Source organism: Limulus polyphemus, unplaced genomic scaffold (assembly GCF_000517525.1).
Source record: "Limulus polyphemus unplaced genomic scaffold, Limulus_polyphemus-2.1.2 Scaffold198, whole genome shotgun sequence".
In the NCBI taxonomy this organism is placed as follows: Eukaryota; Metazoa; Arthropoda; class Merostomata; order Xiphosura; family Limulidae; genus Limulus; species Limulus polyphemus.
Window position 1 is genome coordinate 407,059 of NW_013665808.1, and position 19,628 is coordinate 426,686.

At 31.3% G+C, this 19,628-nt stretch overlaps 1 protein-coding gene across 4 annotated transcripts in view; it reads right to left on the reverse strand.

Moving 5' to 3' along the window:
• Positions 1 to 259: 259 nt before the first annotated feature.
• Positions 260 to 19,628, reverse strand: part of LOC111085004 — a 21,112-nt gene continuing 1,743 nt past the window's right edge. For 2 of the 4 annotated variants that reach the window (XM_022381888.1, XM_022381890.1), the window contains exons 2-6: positions 17,215 to 17,302; positions 12,439 to 12,515; positions 5,171 to 5,282; positions 2,871 to 2,975; positions 260 to 597 (exon numbers count right to left, since the gene is read on the reverse strand). In XM_022381888.1, coding sequence (XP_022237596.1) covers positions 421 to 597; positions 2,871 to 2,975; positions 5,171 to 5,282; positions 12,439 to 12,515; positions 17,215 to 17,302 — 559 coding nt within the window. In that variant the 3' untranslated portion in view covers positions 260 to 420. Of the gene's footprint in view, positions 598 to 1,926; positions 2,343 to 2,870; positions 2,976 to 5,170; positions 5,283 to 12,438; positions 12,516 to 17,214; positions 17,303 to 19,628 lie in introns of those variants that run through there. The other 2 variants (XM_022381892.1, XM_022381889.1) reach the window with 2 other exon arrangements.

A 19,628-nucleotide genomic window follows, 5' to 3' on the forward strand; every position in this document is an offset into this window, starting at 1 on the left:
ATTCTGTCCACCACATGAAATAAAACCCCCAATTTTGGCATTTTAAGTATGTAAACTTACTTCTGACCACCAGATGACCAATTATCTTCATTTGCAAAGTATTAAAAAGTGAAAAATTAAGCTAGATTTGAAAGCCTTCACATATTAAAAGCAAGATCTATTGCATATATTCTTTATTCTTCTTCTTAATCTCATTAGGAAATAGAAAAAGATCAAGAACAAAAATTAAAAATAATTAAAATGAATAACATCCATTTTTTTCGTCTTTAACTTTACATTTAAAAATATTTTAACATTTTATATATATTTTACATAAACAGACCTACGTAAAGCAATGAAGTTATTGGGGATATATCAAGATATTTTCCATTCAGCTGAATGGTCTTGCATTACCTTACTTGTGTGTACTGCTAAAATATCTCATACCTGTAGCACTATTAAAGTTTTTTCATATATATAAATACACACTTTGTTACTGTCTTCCTGCAACTGAAGTTCAATTGTTAATCTCTGTATCTCTCCTAACAAGTATTCTTGAGAAAAGTTGGCTGAACCTTTAGAAGTGTCTGTACCTTCTTTTCTACTGCTAAGATGGGCCTGTGAAAGTATAAAGAGAAAATTTATTGAAATATATCAGACAGTGAGAAATTAATCACTGTTTTTTAAAAAAAGAATCCAATACCACTTGAGGTATTCTTTGATTTACAGAAATATATCAGATCTTAATTACACCAGCCACAAGCAAAAGTTACTTTTCATGCTAATAATAGTGTCAAATTTTACAAATCAGTCTAAAGCTATTGGTAGATGTATGATTAGCATTTTCATGTACTTTTTATTGATATTACAACTGATCAGGAAATAGAATTATGGAGTTTTGGCACTAATTTGTACAAATCTGTTATTTGAGAACACAACAAATCCATTCAATATCTGCCATATTTGTTTCATTTGAGCAAATTTTACTATAAAAATGTTCCATTACTACATTCTGAATTCTTAGTGATAGATAACAACAATGTTTTGACATATTTGGAAACAGTGACTATTTATACCAATTTTTATGGTTTTACCATCATGTTTATTATTAAAAATAATGATAAATTTTTTATAACTAATATAAATTCATTAGATTTATTATTGAGGGGTACTGTTAAAAGTAGCCATGTGGCTTAGTAGTAAGTATGAGGGCTTATAATGATCTAAATTGGGTTTCACTCCTCCAGGTTGGCACAGCACAGATAGTCCATTGTGTAGCTTTGTTGTTAACAACAAAGAAACAAACATTTCAAAATTCCTTTATTTTAAATTCTTCAAGCTATGACCAAGATATTAAACAAATATATATAGCCAATACTATTTATCATACCTCTCTCTCGATTGTTATAATTAATAACAAAAAATAGTGAAATGATTAGATTTAATTAATTATATTAAGGCACTGAACCAAAATATTCTCTTGTTAACAAAAAAGGAAACATCATTCAAAACTGTAGATATATAATGTACCCCTTTTAAAATCAATATATATTAAAATTTAAGTTGTTATGGAGCTATTCATTTAAGTACAAAGATCTGAATATTTACTAAAAAGTTTTATGTAAGAGATATGTGGGTCGCTTTGTAAATTGAATGGAATTAAAATAAGTAGGGTAAAGCTCTGTGAATAATATTAGTCTATCATGCAAGTACCTTCAGGATCAAAGAAATATCCATGTCATTGTCAAAAACAACGTAAACCTAAAGGAATTCTTTTGCAATTTTCTGTAAACACAGCATAAATTATGATGTACGACAATGAAAACTTCAGAAATCTTTTTAATGATTTAAGTACATACAAATATGACAATTAAGTTCAGTTCAGTAATTTTAAACTTGAATTCAAAGACATTTAACATTTCAATAATATCTAACCCAACCCTTAGTTACAGGAAATCTCATTTCACAATAAGCTTAGCTTATTTAATTAGTGCATCTAAGTTTAATAATCGTAGAAACTTTTCATACACAACTAAAAATAAATTTTTAAATTCAATAAATACACAATACGTACACGAAATAAATAACTTTTTTCAATGATGTTTTGAGTTCTTCTCTTGCTGCAACATTAGCATGTTTATCAACTTTGGCATCTGCAGCAGTAGCCTTGTATACGGATTTACTGAAAGCACCATCAATGTATTCTATAACTTCATATCTATCTGCTAATATTCTATTGTATCTCTTCATCGTTTTTCTAAACAGTCTGGATCAGATCTTGAATTATTTTGTCTCTTTCCTGGGATCTTACTTCTAAGGTTTTAATTTTTTTTATCTTGTTTAAAGAGCCTCTGTTTTGTCACCTAAAATAATGAACATTAACTATAGAAACAACAGATAACTATAAAATTTCATCACAACTACAATCCATGTAAAGTACCTATAATATGCTAAAATTAAAAGAGTAAAATGTAAATATGCTTATTATGAGGAAGTGATAACCACAAAAATTCCATAAGCTAATATGTATTTCAATTTCTTAAACGTTTTGATCACTTATTTAAAATATCCTTAGGAAAATGTAAACATATGTCAAAACAATGAGTTTATATGGCACTCATTAGTTTTTGCTGGATTTGATTCTATCTTATTCAGTTTGAACTCTTGGGTGCTGAATTACAATTAATATTTATTAGACGTATTAACATGTGTTCTGTGTTTTTTGCTGCAATGGTTAGATTACATGGTAGTCATGATCTTGGTACATGTTTTATCGATAAATATACACTAAAAACACTTGGAAACATAATGAATTACATATTAATTTAACCACTTTTCTACATAAACAGTATGTTCTACTAAGAAGTAAACACTAGAATCAGAAAATGTACCTTTATTTCATCTTCTTTTTTAAATATTACTTCTTCCAGTTCTTTCACCCTCTGTTTTAACTTGCTTTGTGCTGTACTCTCTTCTTCACTTAAAACATTTACAGTCTAAGAAGCAGAGAAAAATAAATAAAAATTACAATCTTAAAAATTATCAATACATTTTATATGAACACTATATCAAAATTTACAATAAAAATGACTTAAATTATTAATATAAAAAACAACAACCATGAAAATCTTTCAATTTGCAAAAGACCCAAAATTAGCTCATTTACGAAAGATACTGGTAAATGTATAAGTTTAACCACAGCTGAAAATATGGAAAAATATTACTTCTTGCAAAAAGACATGTAAATTATTATTATTACCAAAGATTTAAGAACTATTCAGTATTGAATTTTTTTAACTTTTTCAATAGAGTTTTCCTTAACTGACATCAACACCAAAAGCTTTTTTATGGGTTTCATTACTCTGATCTTTCACAATGTCTTTTTTTCTTCTACATTTTTTCTCAATCTGAAGTTCCTGAAATTTATATGAATCATTTCAAATGGAAATTATTGAAGACAAAAAGAGGAAAGTTTGTGCAGCCTTAAGTACATATATATTATATGATGACTTTATATAATGAATGAAACTTATACTAGTCTTTTGAAACAATGTTCTTCTGTCAGTATTAAATTAAATACCTTGATCTCAACTGTGAACTGAAACAAAGCTCTGACATATTTCTTTACCCTTTATTCCACCCTAGTACTTGCAGAGATTCAATCGCATCAATCATTAAAAAAACATTATTTAATATATAAGAAATACTCACTATAAGTACCTTTTCAAATAATGTTTAATAAAGTGAGAAAGAAAACTATGGAACAACATTTTTAAACGTTTGTATTTGATCTTTGAATTTATCCATCTGGAAAAATAAGCTCATTTACTAATCAAAAATTATATTTTAAAGTTAGTTTCAAGTTATTTCAATACCTCTACAATAGCCAAGACTAGATATCACAATGTTTAAAATGCATTATCATACACTTGTATAAGGGTTAAATAAAATAAATTTTAAATTACAGTCTGGTCTCTTCAAATAACTTGAACCAAAAGCATAGTCACATAAAATTAATGTAAATAAAAAACCTGTACTTTTAGTTAGATGTACGAAATTCATTTTGTATTACTCTAAGAGAAACTCCATTGTAACAATATGGACAATGGTGTGCTATTTATATATTCTGTGTTTCTGAATTCATTCTTTGTTATGAATATAAGCAGGTATCACATAACGCATGTTAAAAGAAGGAAGAGAAAATGTTGTTGTTTCAAGTTCCCTTTGTTGTTCTGAGAAGCAGAGAATACCTGTTATTACCTAAGAAAAACACTGCTTAATAAAACACATCACCTAAGGACATAGGGAGCAGTACCCTTTAATAGTTGTTTAGGTGATGTCTAGAGGTTATGGCCCCACCTATACTGTAATGAGAATTACCAGTTATGTGGGTAGCACATCCTGCTCTGGGAAAATGTAAGGTTTATAAGAAGCTGAGAAATGGGGCATTTAAACAGCCAAAAAAGTCTGGAACTTTGTCTTTAATAATATAGTCTAGTCTGAAATTGGGCTTCCATTTTAAATGGCCTGATACAAGACAACACCAGAATAAACTAAAGGAAGAGCTAGTATAAAATGATGGTTGAACATGTTTTGAGCATCCAAGCAGGCACACAAGCTATATTGTATAATATACAACATTACATAATAAGGACTGACTATGCATTTTGTGTTCCATTTTATGTCCAGTCTCTTTATTTCATTTAATATCAATCCAGTCAGTAAACATTTAAGCATTAATCTGTAATCAATATCTTGAGAGAATACTCAGTCAGAGGCATTGCTAGGCACTGGCACAGAGGGCCCATGCCCCAATTCTATTTGACAGTGCCCTAAATCCCCAGATGGTGTCTTGAAAGATCAGAATAGAAAACCATGATACATGTCATACTGAAACACAGAACATTCCCAAGAGTTCTGGGCCTGAATCTTTTAAGTACCTAGTGACATCTCTGTCTCCAGTTATCAAGTGGACCTATCCTCTGTAGCTCAATAGTTAAGTTTTACTTGGATATATCACAATGGCAAATGAAAATTAACCTGAAAGGAAAAATTTAGTTACCAAATATTCAAAAAATTTTTTAGCTATTAACTTCTCTCCTTATTCTTTGCCGCTGTTCAGTATGTTGCTAAAGCAGACTCACAAAAAAAAAAAGTTTAGAGAGTTACAATTACAAACTTTCTAACTCACTTGTTCTAGTGTTACCACTTTCTCTTCAAGATGAGATTTTTCATCATCCATTTTTTGTTTTAGTTCTTCTATTTCTTTTCCATTATGATGTTCTAGCTTCTCTAAGATGCATCTATTATGAAATAAAACTAACCATGTATTCCATATCTAAATACTGGAGGAAAATATAGGAACATTTTAATAATCCATACATGTATAAAACTTTAAATATAGATTTCAAATAGCATCATCTTCATAAAAATTATAGATTGCTAACATTAGTTACACCTGGTTAAAACTGTATGTATACATAAAACATTAACATTGCAAGTATTAAAGAAATAATAGAAACTATATAAAGAAATTGTTTTATGCTATCTATATGTTTTATGCAAAGAACTTTTAACTACCTGTACAACTCTCACTATGAATAAGGCTTTTTAACTTGTTCTTTAGTGACACACAAAATTTTATGTACCTATGTTTAGTTTTGGTGTGTCTGATTTAATATTATTCTTGGAAGCTATAGTTTTTATCTCATTACATTTTCAACATTAAAATTATATATATAATCAAATCTAATTTATTTTTGTGTTAAAATTCTTCTTGCTGCTAGAGGAGTTAATTAAAGCTTATCCTTACATAAGCTTTACAAACTAATTTATTCTGCATATTTCATTAATTCATAAAAATTGATAATAGATTTCTTTTAATTCAAGTATGCTAAGAAACAGATAAATCTGACGGAAGTTCTGCATCTTAACTGAATGTGCATGGGATTGTTCCAGGAAAAAGATCCCATACTAGGGAAGTGACGTTCACTATAATTCCAAAATTTGGAAATGTATCTTCATGAAACGTGGCAAGCTCATAATAAACAAAACAAGTCTGTTGTACACACACAAAAAATGTTTTAATAAAGTTTTTTTGTATTAAAGATATTTCTAATGAAATGACAAAGTCAGTCTGACTCGCACTCTGACAAGTCAGAGTATAAGCAGATGTTCATGTGAAGAATAAAAATACTTTTGTCCACTACAGAGTTTGTAAATTACATTTGCATAACATCTACAATCTTCTAAATATATATCTACAGTTTTCTCCAGTATTCCTGTATATTGCGTCTGGTATATCCTTCATTCTAACATCAATTGTCACAAAATCATCAATGAATGGTAAAAATGTTGAATGGCAATCTCAGAACATGGTTGAAACAAGCACACTGTGACCTCCTCCCATGCACATGTGGTTAATAATTAGCTATAATATGTTACAAATACTAAAAATAGTTTGTTTTGGGAGACATGCATAGATGATATGAATCCTCTGTTCATATCTGTATGTCTTCAGCAAGTAAACAATGTTAGACAAAAACAATAAATATTTAAAAGAGTAGGCCTTAAATTTAACATATAAAATAACAAAATTACTTATAAAAGCTAAGTGATATAAGAGTTGTTACTATAAGTAAACTTTAACACACATTATAGTTTATACCCTGATGCAATGCCACTATCATAATGATATACTTTTTTGTTTCAGAATTTTTCATAATGCTACACAAGGGCTATCTATGCATAGCCATACTTAATTTGAAACTGGGAAACTAGGAAGTAGGTAGCTATGGCCAAAAACACCCAATATAAACTTCTGGACTATTTTTGCTTGATTTAAAAAGTGGGATATTTGACTATCATTCCTATAATACAAAGAATGTTTTAGTGCAAATAGATTAAAAATCAACAAATTCAATGCAGAAAAAAATCTATTTCTGTATAATCTCAAAATAGAAATGTTTCCAAATTAAAGTTACACTTTTACTACCTACTAAAGTTATAATTTTCCTAAATTGAAAATGTATTTCCAATAGATGGATACCTCTTCTCACATAATAGCTTTTTGTTCAGTGCTGCCCTCTATATGCACAAATTTTTTTTGCTTGCCATTAGCCTTGATACTCCCACCTACCCCACGTGTTTAACATGGTACAGCTCCACTGTTGCATGCAAATAAGCATGCGACAACCCTCCATCAATAGGAGTGCGACAAACTCTCCTGGCACAGCTGGCTCTCTCTATACTGTAGAACCCAATTATCACTTTGAGATTAGGCAAAAGAGAAACACTGGAAATAGTGAGGAAGGGTGGGAAGTTTGAGATGAGGTAAGTATCTATCAAAAATACATTTTCAATTTAGGAAAATTATAACTTCCAATACGATACCTTACCTCCACTTATATAATAGTTAGAATCCCACAGTGAAGTGGTGGAGGGACTGGTGCAAAACATACCTAGATGAGCACCCTTCAGAAAGCATCCAAAGAGAGCCCATGGAGCCTATAGGGACAATGACATTTTTAAACCCCTTTCTGCTCATGTTACTGTGTTACATTCAAAACTTAGTTAAACTACTTTAGTATCAATGTAATTACTTAAATATGTTATAATTAGAGTTTTATTAATTATCTAAGTTATTATTCTTTTATTTTAAAAAAACCTTTAAAACAATAATTTAAAATTGTGCTTTAGAAGAAATTGTAGTGTAAATGTAGATGTTCTCTCAGAGACATTCAAAACACAGTGTATACAGTCTGTTTACAAGTAATTCCAGAGCATTCCAAGAAATTGTCTTGGAGATAACAGTTGTAAAAGTTTCCTCAGTTCAAGATAAGCCATGTCCAATTGCAAAGTAGAAAATGTGTTGGTAAACAGATAGTTTCAAGTAAAATGCTATGCTTATAGCTAATAAAGAGAGCCAATTTCATGCTGTATTTCCTAAGGTATGAAGTTAATTGATGTTTGCATTTTACAGAGGAAGTCGAAAAAAAAGCTTAGTCTATTGTTGAACACAATGTCCCTAGCACTTACCTGTTTTTTTCCTTATACATATTAAATTAATAGACAGTAAAATTGCATTTAGGTTTTACTTTAACATTCTAGTTAATTATGTATAATTTGTATTTTAGAATTCATATTTGATAATTAAGTTTTTCTACTCATTGCTTCGCTGGTCATGCATTATAAAAAGAGACAAGAGCAAACATTATGCCATATAAGCAGACTCTTTGCTGATCATAACATTATACCACCAGCAGGGACCTGTTGAAGTGTGTAGATATAAATAATAAAATAATTTGTGAAAAGGTAAAGACATAAAATTACGCATATCACTAAAAGAAGATATTATAAGATTCAATGACGAGGAACCCACTTTGAGAATAAAAATGCTTGGAGATGGCTTGAATGGGTAATGAAGAAAAACTTTAATATAATGATGATGACAAAACCTTGTCGAAACGTTGTACATTTGCTGTTATGTTAAACTTATATTAAAGTTTTTCTTCATTACTCATTCAAGCCGTCTCCAAGCAATATTTATAAGATTGTTCAATGAAGAGATAAAAGGTAAATACATATTTCCATTTCTTAATTCTAAACATTTCATTGCACTTTACATTGATGATAATAGCTAAAGTAGAGAAAATGGAAAATAAAATATAAATATTTACCTTAGAAACTTTTGATATTAATTTAGGAGGTTCTAGTGATTATGCAAGCGAAATGTGAAAACCGTAAGATAAAAAAATAGTATTTTTATACTCAACATGTAAATCACCTTGCAAGTGAACTATTCAGATTCCTAGTGAAATAATTACTTTAAATAACGAATTTTTTGTACAAATAGCAGAAAAAATCAAATTTAAATATTTATTTTTCTGACACTACATACTTTTAAGAAAATACTTGTCAAATTTCAAATAATTTTATCCACTAGTTTCATTTTTGGAAAGAAACATCACCAGAGTTACATAACATACAAGGAATCTTTGTATAGCATCGTAGTAGGGTTAAGGAGGAAGGATGGATGGAATGGGAAAGAATGGAAGCTACTCATGTGCAGAGTCCAGAACACCTTGCAAAGGACCAGACAAATGCCATGCATGGTGTTGTTTCTGTTGAGCCACCAGGCCAAATCAATGTTTACCGAGGGAGAGAAAAGAATAACAGAGGATCTTGAGCAAAATTCCACTGATTGTGCAACACAAACTGAAGGGTCTGCATGTGGGCATAACTGAAAGGAATGAGGGCTTCCATGGAAGCCAAAGTCCCCAAAATAGAAAGAATTTCACATGCAATAAGGGAAGGAGAGGATTAAGCCTTGAAAACTAAGAGCTTCATCACTCACAAATGAAGTGGAGAAGGCTGGGCATGACTGAAACAGGAGTTGAAAAACATCCCCCAGGTGCATAAGGTAGTGGGATGCCAACTCACCTAAGCCACTTCTCCAAGAAGCAACTGGGTGTGCTTGTGAGATGTCTGATGAGAAGAAGCTAACAGTAGCCAGTTGTCCATGTAATGATGGAACCACAGACCATGAGAATTAATAAGTGAAGCAAAGTCCCTGACCACCCAATAAAATATGTAGGGTGCAAATGCCAGACCAAATGGCAAAGCGTGGAATTGATAAACTCGATCCTTGTGGACTAAATGAAGGTATCATCTACCTTCATCATTCAAAGACCTGGAGCATACACCCACAAAGGTGTGAGTACAGACTCCATGGGGAAATGAGAAAATGGTTGAGATGGGAAAGATCTATAACAGGATGCCAGTCCTCAGTCTTCTTGGGAACTATGAACAACCTGAAAAGAATCCTAGAGAAGGATGACTGACAGGTTCTATAGTGTCCTTGAGAAGGAGAGTCTGAATTGCTTTGGAAAGATGCTGGCAAAAAGTAGAATACTGAGAAGGAGGAAAGGGATTGGATGTGTGGATAAGGGAGGGAGGTTAAGCAAATGAAGGGAAAGACTTTCTGACAACACCTGAAGCACACAAGGATCTGAGGTACAATCGTTCCATAGATGCACAAACTTGGCGAAACATGTTCTGACCTTGCCAGACCCTACAAGACAGACACCAGTATCATTGGAGGCAGGGGACCCAGCAATGCGAAATTTGTCAGCTAGGCACTGAGACCCGAGAAAGAGGAACATGCAAAGGGGCAGAAGGTGGAGGGTGGAAAACAGGAACAGGCAAAGGGGCAGAAGGTGGAGGGTGGAAAACACGAACAGGCAAAGGCTGCGATAAACAAGAGACCAAGGATGAAAGGGAGGAATGTTGCCAAGCAGCCTCCAACCTGGACTCCAAAGAGTCGGAAAGACCTCCAAAAACCATTCTTCATAAAAATATGGCCACAAGAAGGTTCCATAAATAAGATGTGGGTAGGACACATTAGTTAACATCACATTCTTACCCAGGAGATCCCATCAACAGAGGAGGCATGTTTGAAGGAAAAGAGCCAAGGAAAACAAGCTCACCAACTTGGAATGCACAAAGGAGTGAGTATCCTCCTAAAACCTTGCAGGGGAGCAGGGGATAACCTTGAAGAAGATGGATGGAGTAGAAGTATCTCAGGAGAGTGTAGAGGTACAAATGGAGGCAGGAAAATTGGGCTTGGATAAATCTCACAGAGGTATCAGGATTAGAATCCCACACCTGGATCAAAGACTCTAAGGTTTGAGAGTCAAGAAACAGAAAATCCAAATGATATGCTAAAGCATGATTATCTGATGTATGAGGGGGATAAGGCATGTTGACCTCCAATTGCAACTGCACTACAAACTGGTCAGCATGAATCCTAATATCTGGAGAGGTACGGAAAACCTGGTAGTCAGAGGAAGGGGTGGAAAGCAATAGGGAAAGAGAGAAATCATAAGACATAGGAGATGCAGACAAAAGGTAACATTCCTGTGATTCCATATACAGAAAGGCTGAAGATGGTCTGTGGGTCAGCAGGTAAAAGATGGGATTGCACAGCAAGTGAAGGAGGTGGAAAGAAGCTATCCAAATCATCATCTTCTTGTCCAGGTTCACCAGGAAAAGGAAAACCTGGTCTGGGATCAGGAGACACCACAGGCCCCATAATGGACTCCAATTCATGACATACTAAATCTGAGACTTCCTCAGCCAAAAGTGTGGAGCCTGAAGCCTGAGAAACTGCAGGTTGAGGTGCATTAGTAGTGTTAACTACTGTGATAGTAGTAGTAGTAGTGATACAAAATTCAACTGCGAGTGGAAACAAATGCAACAACCAAAAGTAACTCAAGTTCAACTGCAAAAACAACAACTCAGGTTGCTTTTCAAATAAAGAAATAATAACTTAGATAATTAATAACACTTTGAATTATAATGTACTTAATAATAGTAATTTAATTAAAATACATTGATAGTAAAGTGGTTTAATGAAATTTTGAATGTAATACAGTAACATGTGCAGAAGAGGGTTTAAAAATGGAGTCATTCTTATAGGCTCTAGGAGCTCTCTTTCTGAGGGTGCTCATCTAGGTAAATTTTACACCAGTCCCAGTGGAATTCTAGCTATTATGTAAGTGGAGGTAAGGTATCGTATTGGAAGTTATAATTTTCCTAAATTGAAAATGTATTTCTGATAGATACTTACCTCCTTACAAACTTCTCACTCTTCTTCCCCACTTCAGGTGCTTCTTTTTTGCCTAATTTCGAAGTGAAAATTGGGTTCTACAGTATCTATGGGAGCCAACTTTGCCAGAAGAGTGTCTCACACTCCTATTGGAGGAAGGTTGTTGCATGCTTATTTGGGATAGGTGGGAGTACCAAGACTAGTTGTGAGATAAAAAAAATGTGTGTATATATAGAAGGCAGCACTGAATGAGAAAAGCTATTATGTGAGAAGAGGTTCAGTATCGTATGGGAAAAATCACTTAAAAAATATACAGTATATATCCTGCAATTTCTAATATTTATTTACAGACTAAGTTGTGTAGGTTTGAAAAACTGCTGTAATATGAAGTGCTACTACAAAGTTCTTATATTTTAAAACTACTTTAGAAAATATGTAAATTTTTGTCAAACAAATTTAAAACACTCTATAAATGCAAAATAAAATAAATTATATTTTGAATAAAGAAAAAATCATGATGGAAGATGGGAGGGCAGAAATTAAGTTATATCAGGCTTATTTTCCATTTAGCAAAGGCAAATTTTATGCCCACATGGAACTTCCTATGCTGCACTTTATTTAGGTAAACAACTTCACAATAGATCACTCACTATTTGGCAATTAACTGAAATAGTATGGGGCATTTCAATGACTTATTATTTTAAAACAACTGATTTATTCATGTTTTCAAAAGAGAGAATAACATTTACAGAAACAAACATTTTTCATACATTTCAGTAATGTATAAGTATTAAACATTGATAATGAACAATACCTAATAGTAATAGAGGCATACTTAAAAGCATGCTTACAAAGAATCCTGCAAAAGCTTGTGTTTCTGCTCGAGTTCTTTATATAAAGTCTCTTTGTCAGCTTGCAGCTGTATATTCTGAAAGATATTGTAACCAACCTGTCTTAACATAAGATGAATTTTTAAAGTTAGCTTGTTCAGTACCACTAGTTATAAAATTGCATGATTTTTTTCAAAATTGTATTGTAATACAATAAGTACAAGTGAGAAAAGTAACAAACTTTTTCAGTCACGGTTGTGAGTTTATATTAATTAAGATAAGAAGAGGTTGATATGATTGTTTAACTACTATATATAGTCAATCTGATACATTGATTTTTTTTCAATATTAAAACAAGTCTGTTTATTAATTTTGAAGAAAATACCTAGATGTTACACAGCAAATGGTTATAAATGCTGACATTCACAATTTCAAACATGTTTGTTTGACTGAACCATTTGGCATTTTCAACCTGAATGGTGCCTCATGTAGCACCTAGGCTAAATGGTCAACTCAGATTCCCAAGGTTCAGGTATAATCATCCATAATTTAGAACTGCTGATTAGAGACAGAGCAATCAACTGGCAACACCAACAGCTTACACATCTACTTTTAACAGTACACAAGGATTTGTTGCAACTCATGTAACACATCCATAGTTGCAAGCAGGCTTAAATTTTGGACCTTCCAACCCACAACTCAGCACACTGTCCAATAGGCCACGTACAGTTCATTTTGTCTAAGGACAAGATATAGGAACTGCAGGTGCTTAACCAGTGGGAAAACATCTACTTACGACATTCATACATGTCTTATGTTTACAGCACATGCAAACAAAAAGGAGAGTAATACATTTATGAAACCTTTAATGATGACCCTTAAAGGGTTCAAGGAACAAGAACACAAAATTCAGAAACATGATGAATTTCTCCAAAGAAGAAACTCATGCTTAAAACTAATCATTATTAAGAATTAATGATCATTAAATATATAGAAAATGTTTAATTCTTAACCACTTTATAACACTGAAAATGAACACTGTAACTTAAACTAGGGTTACCAAATATTTACTTCACATTACCTAACAAAGGATGATTTAGTTTTCTATGTTAAAGCTTGTAGTCAAATTCAACAAGTTACAGGTAAATATTAAACACTTATAATCACTGTATAAAAGTTTAAAGAGTTAGATAACTTGGGGCCAAAATAAAGCTCATTTATGTAAATTATGGGCCCATGAAAGTTTTAAAGAAAACTACTGCACAACATATATTTGTTAAAATACTTTATTTTAATATTTTGATGGTTATTTTTTAAGTTACAGCAGAAACTTCCTATGCATTTATCTCACGTTGCTAATTTTCACATAAAAGAGCTTGAAGACCCCATTTTTATAACTTTGTATGAAAGATTTCTGTACAAGAGATCAGATCTCAGAATGGACTGAATACAGTCCTCTACAGTTATAACAACACACAAAACATTAAACAATACTAGTGATTTATCAGATGTAAAATAGCCACCAATATCTGCACAAATTTTTCTTTTCTCTCTCTCTCTCTCTCTATATATATATATATGTGAGATTCTCTGTTGATTTCTTTAAAGCTTGATAAGTACTTCCAATAATAAATGCAATTCAAAAAGTTACCTAATCAAACTGAAAGAAGCAGAAGAATGATATGATTTAATATACTTGGGGAACTACACCCTAGATTTTAGCATTGTAAGTCTGTAAACTTACTACTGTCCTACTGGGGAACATTAAATTTACTATCAGTCAATCTTCATATGTTTAATTATAAAGAGTAAAATTGTTCAAAGACCATTTCAATAACCTTTGAATTTTTAATAATAAATGACCAATGTATAATAAAATTCATTAATATACACCATTCTATTCTTAAAGTCACTAAAAATAATCTACACTTTCTTATTTTGACAAAAGTGAAACAGGCACTAAGAGGACCAAATTTCTTTCCTTATTATGTCATATTATGTAGTTTTAAAAAAGTTTAAGTTCAAATGCCTAATTCAAGTGAATACTGTGGCTGAGAAAGCATAAATGTATAATTATAAATTATTATTTCAGTTTTTCTCAGAATATTATTAGTCATTATATCATTTACAATAACTATCTTAAGATAGTGTACTGACAATTCTGTGAAGTTCTTTACTTTCACAGTAAAATTTTTTCACCATATTTTTTTTCGAGGAAATATATTTTCAATTTTATGTAAAAATTTTCTTTTCTAAGATCTGCTACTTGCTATGAACAAATAGTTTGAACAAAAATATTCAACTATCAAACTTATTAACATAAAACACAATAGGCCATGAGTAAAAAATATATACATGTACATTAAAGTTTGTACATGAATTGTTATGTTATGCAATAACTCTGGTAGTCTGTTTTGTGTATTTGTATACATAACAAAAGTGGTACACATTTCATCCTACCACAGACACTAAACAAACTGTATTTTCAAAACTAGGCTTATAGATCCAAATAAATGGTTTAGACATATATAACATAACACTTAAGGGCAAAAGAGAAACTGTTGGTCTATCTAGACCATCTCATCCATTAAACTAAATTATTAACAAAACAATTCAAGGCTAGCCTTTTTCATTCAAATATTTATCAAGCCTTCTTTTAAATTCTCTTAAATGTATTGCTTCCACCACACCTGAAGGCAATCCATTCCAAAAGCCAATTATCTTGTTAGAAAACTAAAACTGTCTCAGGTGAAGATGGCACTTACCTTTCCAAAATCTAGTCTAATCATTCTCAACATTAAGTTTGAAAAAAGATGACCCATTAATACTATGAATCCCCTTAGCAAACTGTTAACAGTTGTGGATCTCATATAAACTGTTCTGACATATGCAGTTGACAATTAGATATGTTATGATTACAATAGGACTAATGAAAAGACAATATTAGACATCACATTTTCTAAGCATATAAATTCATATAAATAGAAAAAAAGAGAGATATAATACACATCTGGTATGCAGTACAATACAAAAAACTAACACATTTTAAAAATATCAGAATGATATAGATAGATGAACTCCCAATCAACACAAACATTTTATTTTAGATACAAGTACTGAATGGTTGACTGAATTTATAATCAATACAAAAAACTTGATATTATAGATATAAAAAAATTTCTGTATACCAACCTGATTGTATTCTCTCATTGTTCGAGCTCGCACTAGAGATATAATGGCAGCTCTTTGGATTGCCACAAGAAAACTTATGAATATATTGCAATATTCTTGAACCAAACATTCTTTGATAAAAACAATATTTTCAAAATATGTATATTCTTAAGACAATACAGACAAGAAAACTGTCAATAGGTTTCCAGTACTTTCATATTTACATAAATATTATAAATTTTGCCCATCAATACACACGTTCTATTTAATTATTTTATGTACAGCCAGAAAAAAATAATGGTGGTGATTGGGCTACTTCAGTCAAGTAAGTTCTTAAAAGTCTTTTCAACATACTAATAACATTCATTTCTGCTCTGAATGTTGAAGTACATACTAGTATTTTATACAGCAGTCCTGTTGAAAGTACAAATAAACTCTTTAAGAACTTGTTTCACTGAACAGTCATCTGAAATGTATTATAAGTGTATTCAGATGTAAGTACATTTAATAAATATTGGTAAACTCTTTAAGAACTTGTTTCACTGAACAGTCATCTGAAATGTATTATAAGTGATTCAGATGTAAGTACATTTAATAAATATTGGTAAACTCTTTAAGAACTTGTTTCACTGAAAAGTCATCTGAAATGTATTATAAGTGTATTCAGATGTAAGTACAGTTAATAAATACTGGAAAACTTTTTAAGAACCTGTTTCATCGAAGAATCAAGACATGTAATATAAGTGTTTCAGATGCTGTTTCTAATATGCATTTTTCAGTATTTTAATGTCTGAGTCATTTCTTAACATTGATTTTCTTATATATTTTGCAAAACCAAATTCAAGGTTAATTGCATGCACTTACGTCAGTACTTCCAGTGAGAAATCCATCACACGCACATATTCATACTATGATGCACCTAATTATTTTGTTTTTGGCCTTCAATTAATTATGTATGTTGTAATTCACAAATGTATTACTAAAGATTACAAAATTTAATTTATTTGAAAAGATAACTTTATTTTGCTTCATACGAATTCTCCAAAAACCATTATGGTATTAAAGTGGAAAAACAATTTTATCAATCCAAAAATATCTTATATTTATATTAATATTATAGTGTAGTAATAACTTTTTAACATGCAATAAAATAGTCCCCCAGTGGCTCACAGTAAGTATTAAGAATTATAATACTAAAAACTGGGTTTTGATTTTGATACCCATGGGCACAGCACAGATAGCCCATTGTGTAGCCTTGCACTTAACAAGAAACAAACTAATGATAAAATATCCCCCCCCCCCCAAAAAAAAATCTCCAGCAAATCAGTCCTCTAAATAGGGAGCTAAACATTAAATAATAATTATGTTATAAGTTATTTTGATAAATTACTACAAGATAAGTTATTAATTTACTAAATTAGTACTTGATAATTTAAACTTATCAGTTAACTTTCTCTGAACATTCTGCTGATGCAAAGTCTACGTATATCATGTTTAAAACATGCCTTAGTTATCTACAAAAGATTAAATTGTGCTTAGATTTTTAATATGAGAAAATCATTGTAATATCCATTTATGATATAATACCTAAAGTGGGAAAGTGACAATCATGAACTCAAAACTCACCTGTAGATGTGGAAACATCTGATTTATTAACAGAATCCATGGTGACTTCCAGTGGTGTAGGAAAGAGTTGCAAAGTAGGGGTGTTTGGCTGGACATACAAATAATATAACAATATAATTTATAGTTGCTATATAAGTCAAATATGCAAATAATATACAAATAAATACAAATGGGTAAAAAGAAGGCTATAAAAATTTACCCAAAACAAGGGACAAAGTGAAATATTACACTTTCACATCACACCAGGGTCCTAGTGTAGGTATACTACAGTCCTTAGTGTATGTATTTCAACAACTATTCTAAATAAACATACACAAGGAAAATAAATCCCAAACTCATCATAACTTGTACATGTCCCTGCACCACCCCTAAAACCAGCTTAACCCCATTCAATGGGGCAAATACAGACCCAGAGCCAAGCATGTAAAAGCTTCTATGGAACACTAGTTTTAGAATGTAACTATTACCAAAGCAAGGGTATTAATGCATGTTTACAACCTTCATCATCTGGTTTACTAGAAAAACACTAAATATGTGTAGAGTCTGCATGAAAATTTTGAAAAATAACCTGAATATATATATAAAGATATATTCTATTCTAGTAATGGAAATATGAAATATGGTGATACTAATATCATCACAGTTTTGCACAATATCCACCTTTTCTACCCTTTGATTATCTTATCCATATTTTCAAACATTTTTGTGAAAATATGCAAATATGACACATATAATATATATATATATGTAGATAGATATAGATATAAAGATGTTCCCCAATTTCAACCCTCTCAACCATTTCTATATTAGATGTAAACAATAAATCTGATAAAAGAATAATGCAAATATTAAGTAAAAATATTAAAATACCATTGAGGTGGCTTAGAAAAAAAGTAGCTTTCAGGAATATTTTCTTGCAATAATGCAACTTCTGCTTTATGCTTTCAGTGTTAGCTAAATTGTTAGCATAAAAAACATAACTTCGGCTCAGAAAGCAAAAAAAGGCATTTTCGTGACTTTTTAAGTTATATTTTAGGATAATGTACTATTAGGAACTAAAAGCTACTTTTTACCGTCTACACATTATAAGTGTGAGCTATTGCAAAGTCTATTTGCCTTTATAAATAACTTTGCATATAACTGCCATGAAACATTCAATCACTTTGATATGTAAGGGATTACATAAAGTAACATTTAAAATTACCTACATAAACTGGTAACTACACCCTTGTAAAATTTCTATTTTTACATATACTACATAGAAACACACATTTTGTGGATATGTTTTTTAAATCTCTTATATAGATTTTAGCACAAAAGATGAATTTCTGCAGGGTCCCCAAAAAGGCTCTGTTTCAAAAATAAATAAACCAAAATTAAGAGTAACAAATATTTCTTGCTTTTGAAGTTCATATGTCATGCTGTGTTATAGCCTACAGAGTGTATAATTCTTCTTGTGATTCATGGTATGTGCTTGTTTTACTGACACTGTGACAGTACAAATTGCAACATCAAGCATCCCATATGTGACTAATGTCTTTGACTGACTGACAGACAACACACTACTGTATATTGGTATGAGTGGTTAAAACAGGTGAACCCTACAGATGGTCTTCAGCCCCTTTTGGGGATATGACTATCATCTTTTCTATTATGCAAAATCTCTTTAAAATGATTTACAAAATTGTATTATGTCATTTCCAACCTCCAACTATTTATTTGCATTTTACTTCATAAATGATATGTAATTTTTTAAAATGATATTAACTGTTATTTATTAGTTTCTTTATTTCTCTCCCAAAAGTACATTTAAAATCACCAAAATATGTTGCCAACAGCTCAACTAGTAATCACAATGATACATACAGTTATGTATATCTAGATTTATGAACTTTTGTAAACAGGTGAAGAAACTCTACCACACTGGACAGAAGATGTCATTCAACACCATTAAAGCTTAAAAATTGTGCCTATCACAGGAACGTCGAGAGCCAGCACGGGCCCCGGGGCAAACAACCTCGCTGGGCCCCTTTCTCTCTCTCTCTTTTTTAACATTTTTTATAAATAATTTATTAAAAAGAAGATCCTAAATTAGGGCAGCAACGAGCTCATAAACCAGACAAAATCATAGCAGCAGCCGTTTTTACCTCACAGTATAAGCGTAGAAACGTTAATAAAGTAACAACAAATATCTATTAAATCTATAAAGTAACAAATACATATTAATTATTACTCAAATTATTATTTCAGTCGTTCTTAATGTATCAAGCGTCTATATGCAAAGAAAAGCCAAAAACTATGGTTTTTATCATTAAATGAAAATATAGCCTAAAAGATGCTTTGCGGGCTTTATGGCTTAACCAGGTTTCATTCGCCCGGGCCCCTGGGCAGTTCCCCCCCCCCCCCCCCCCCCC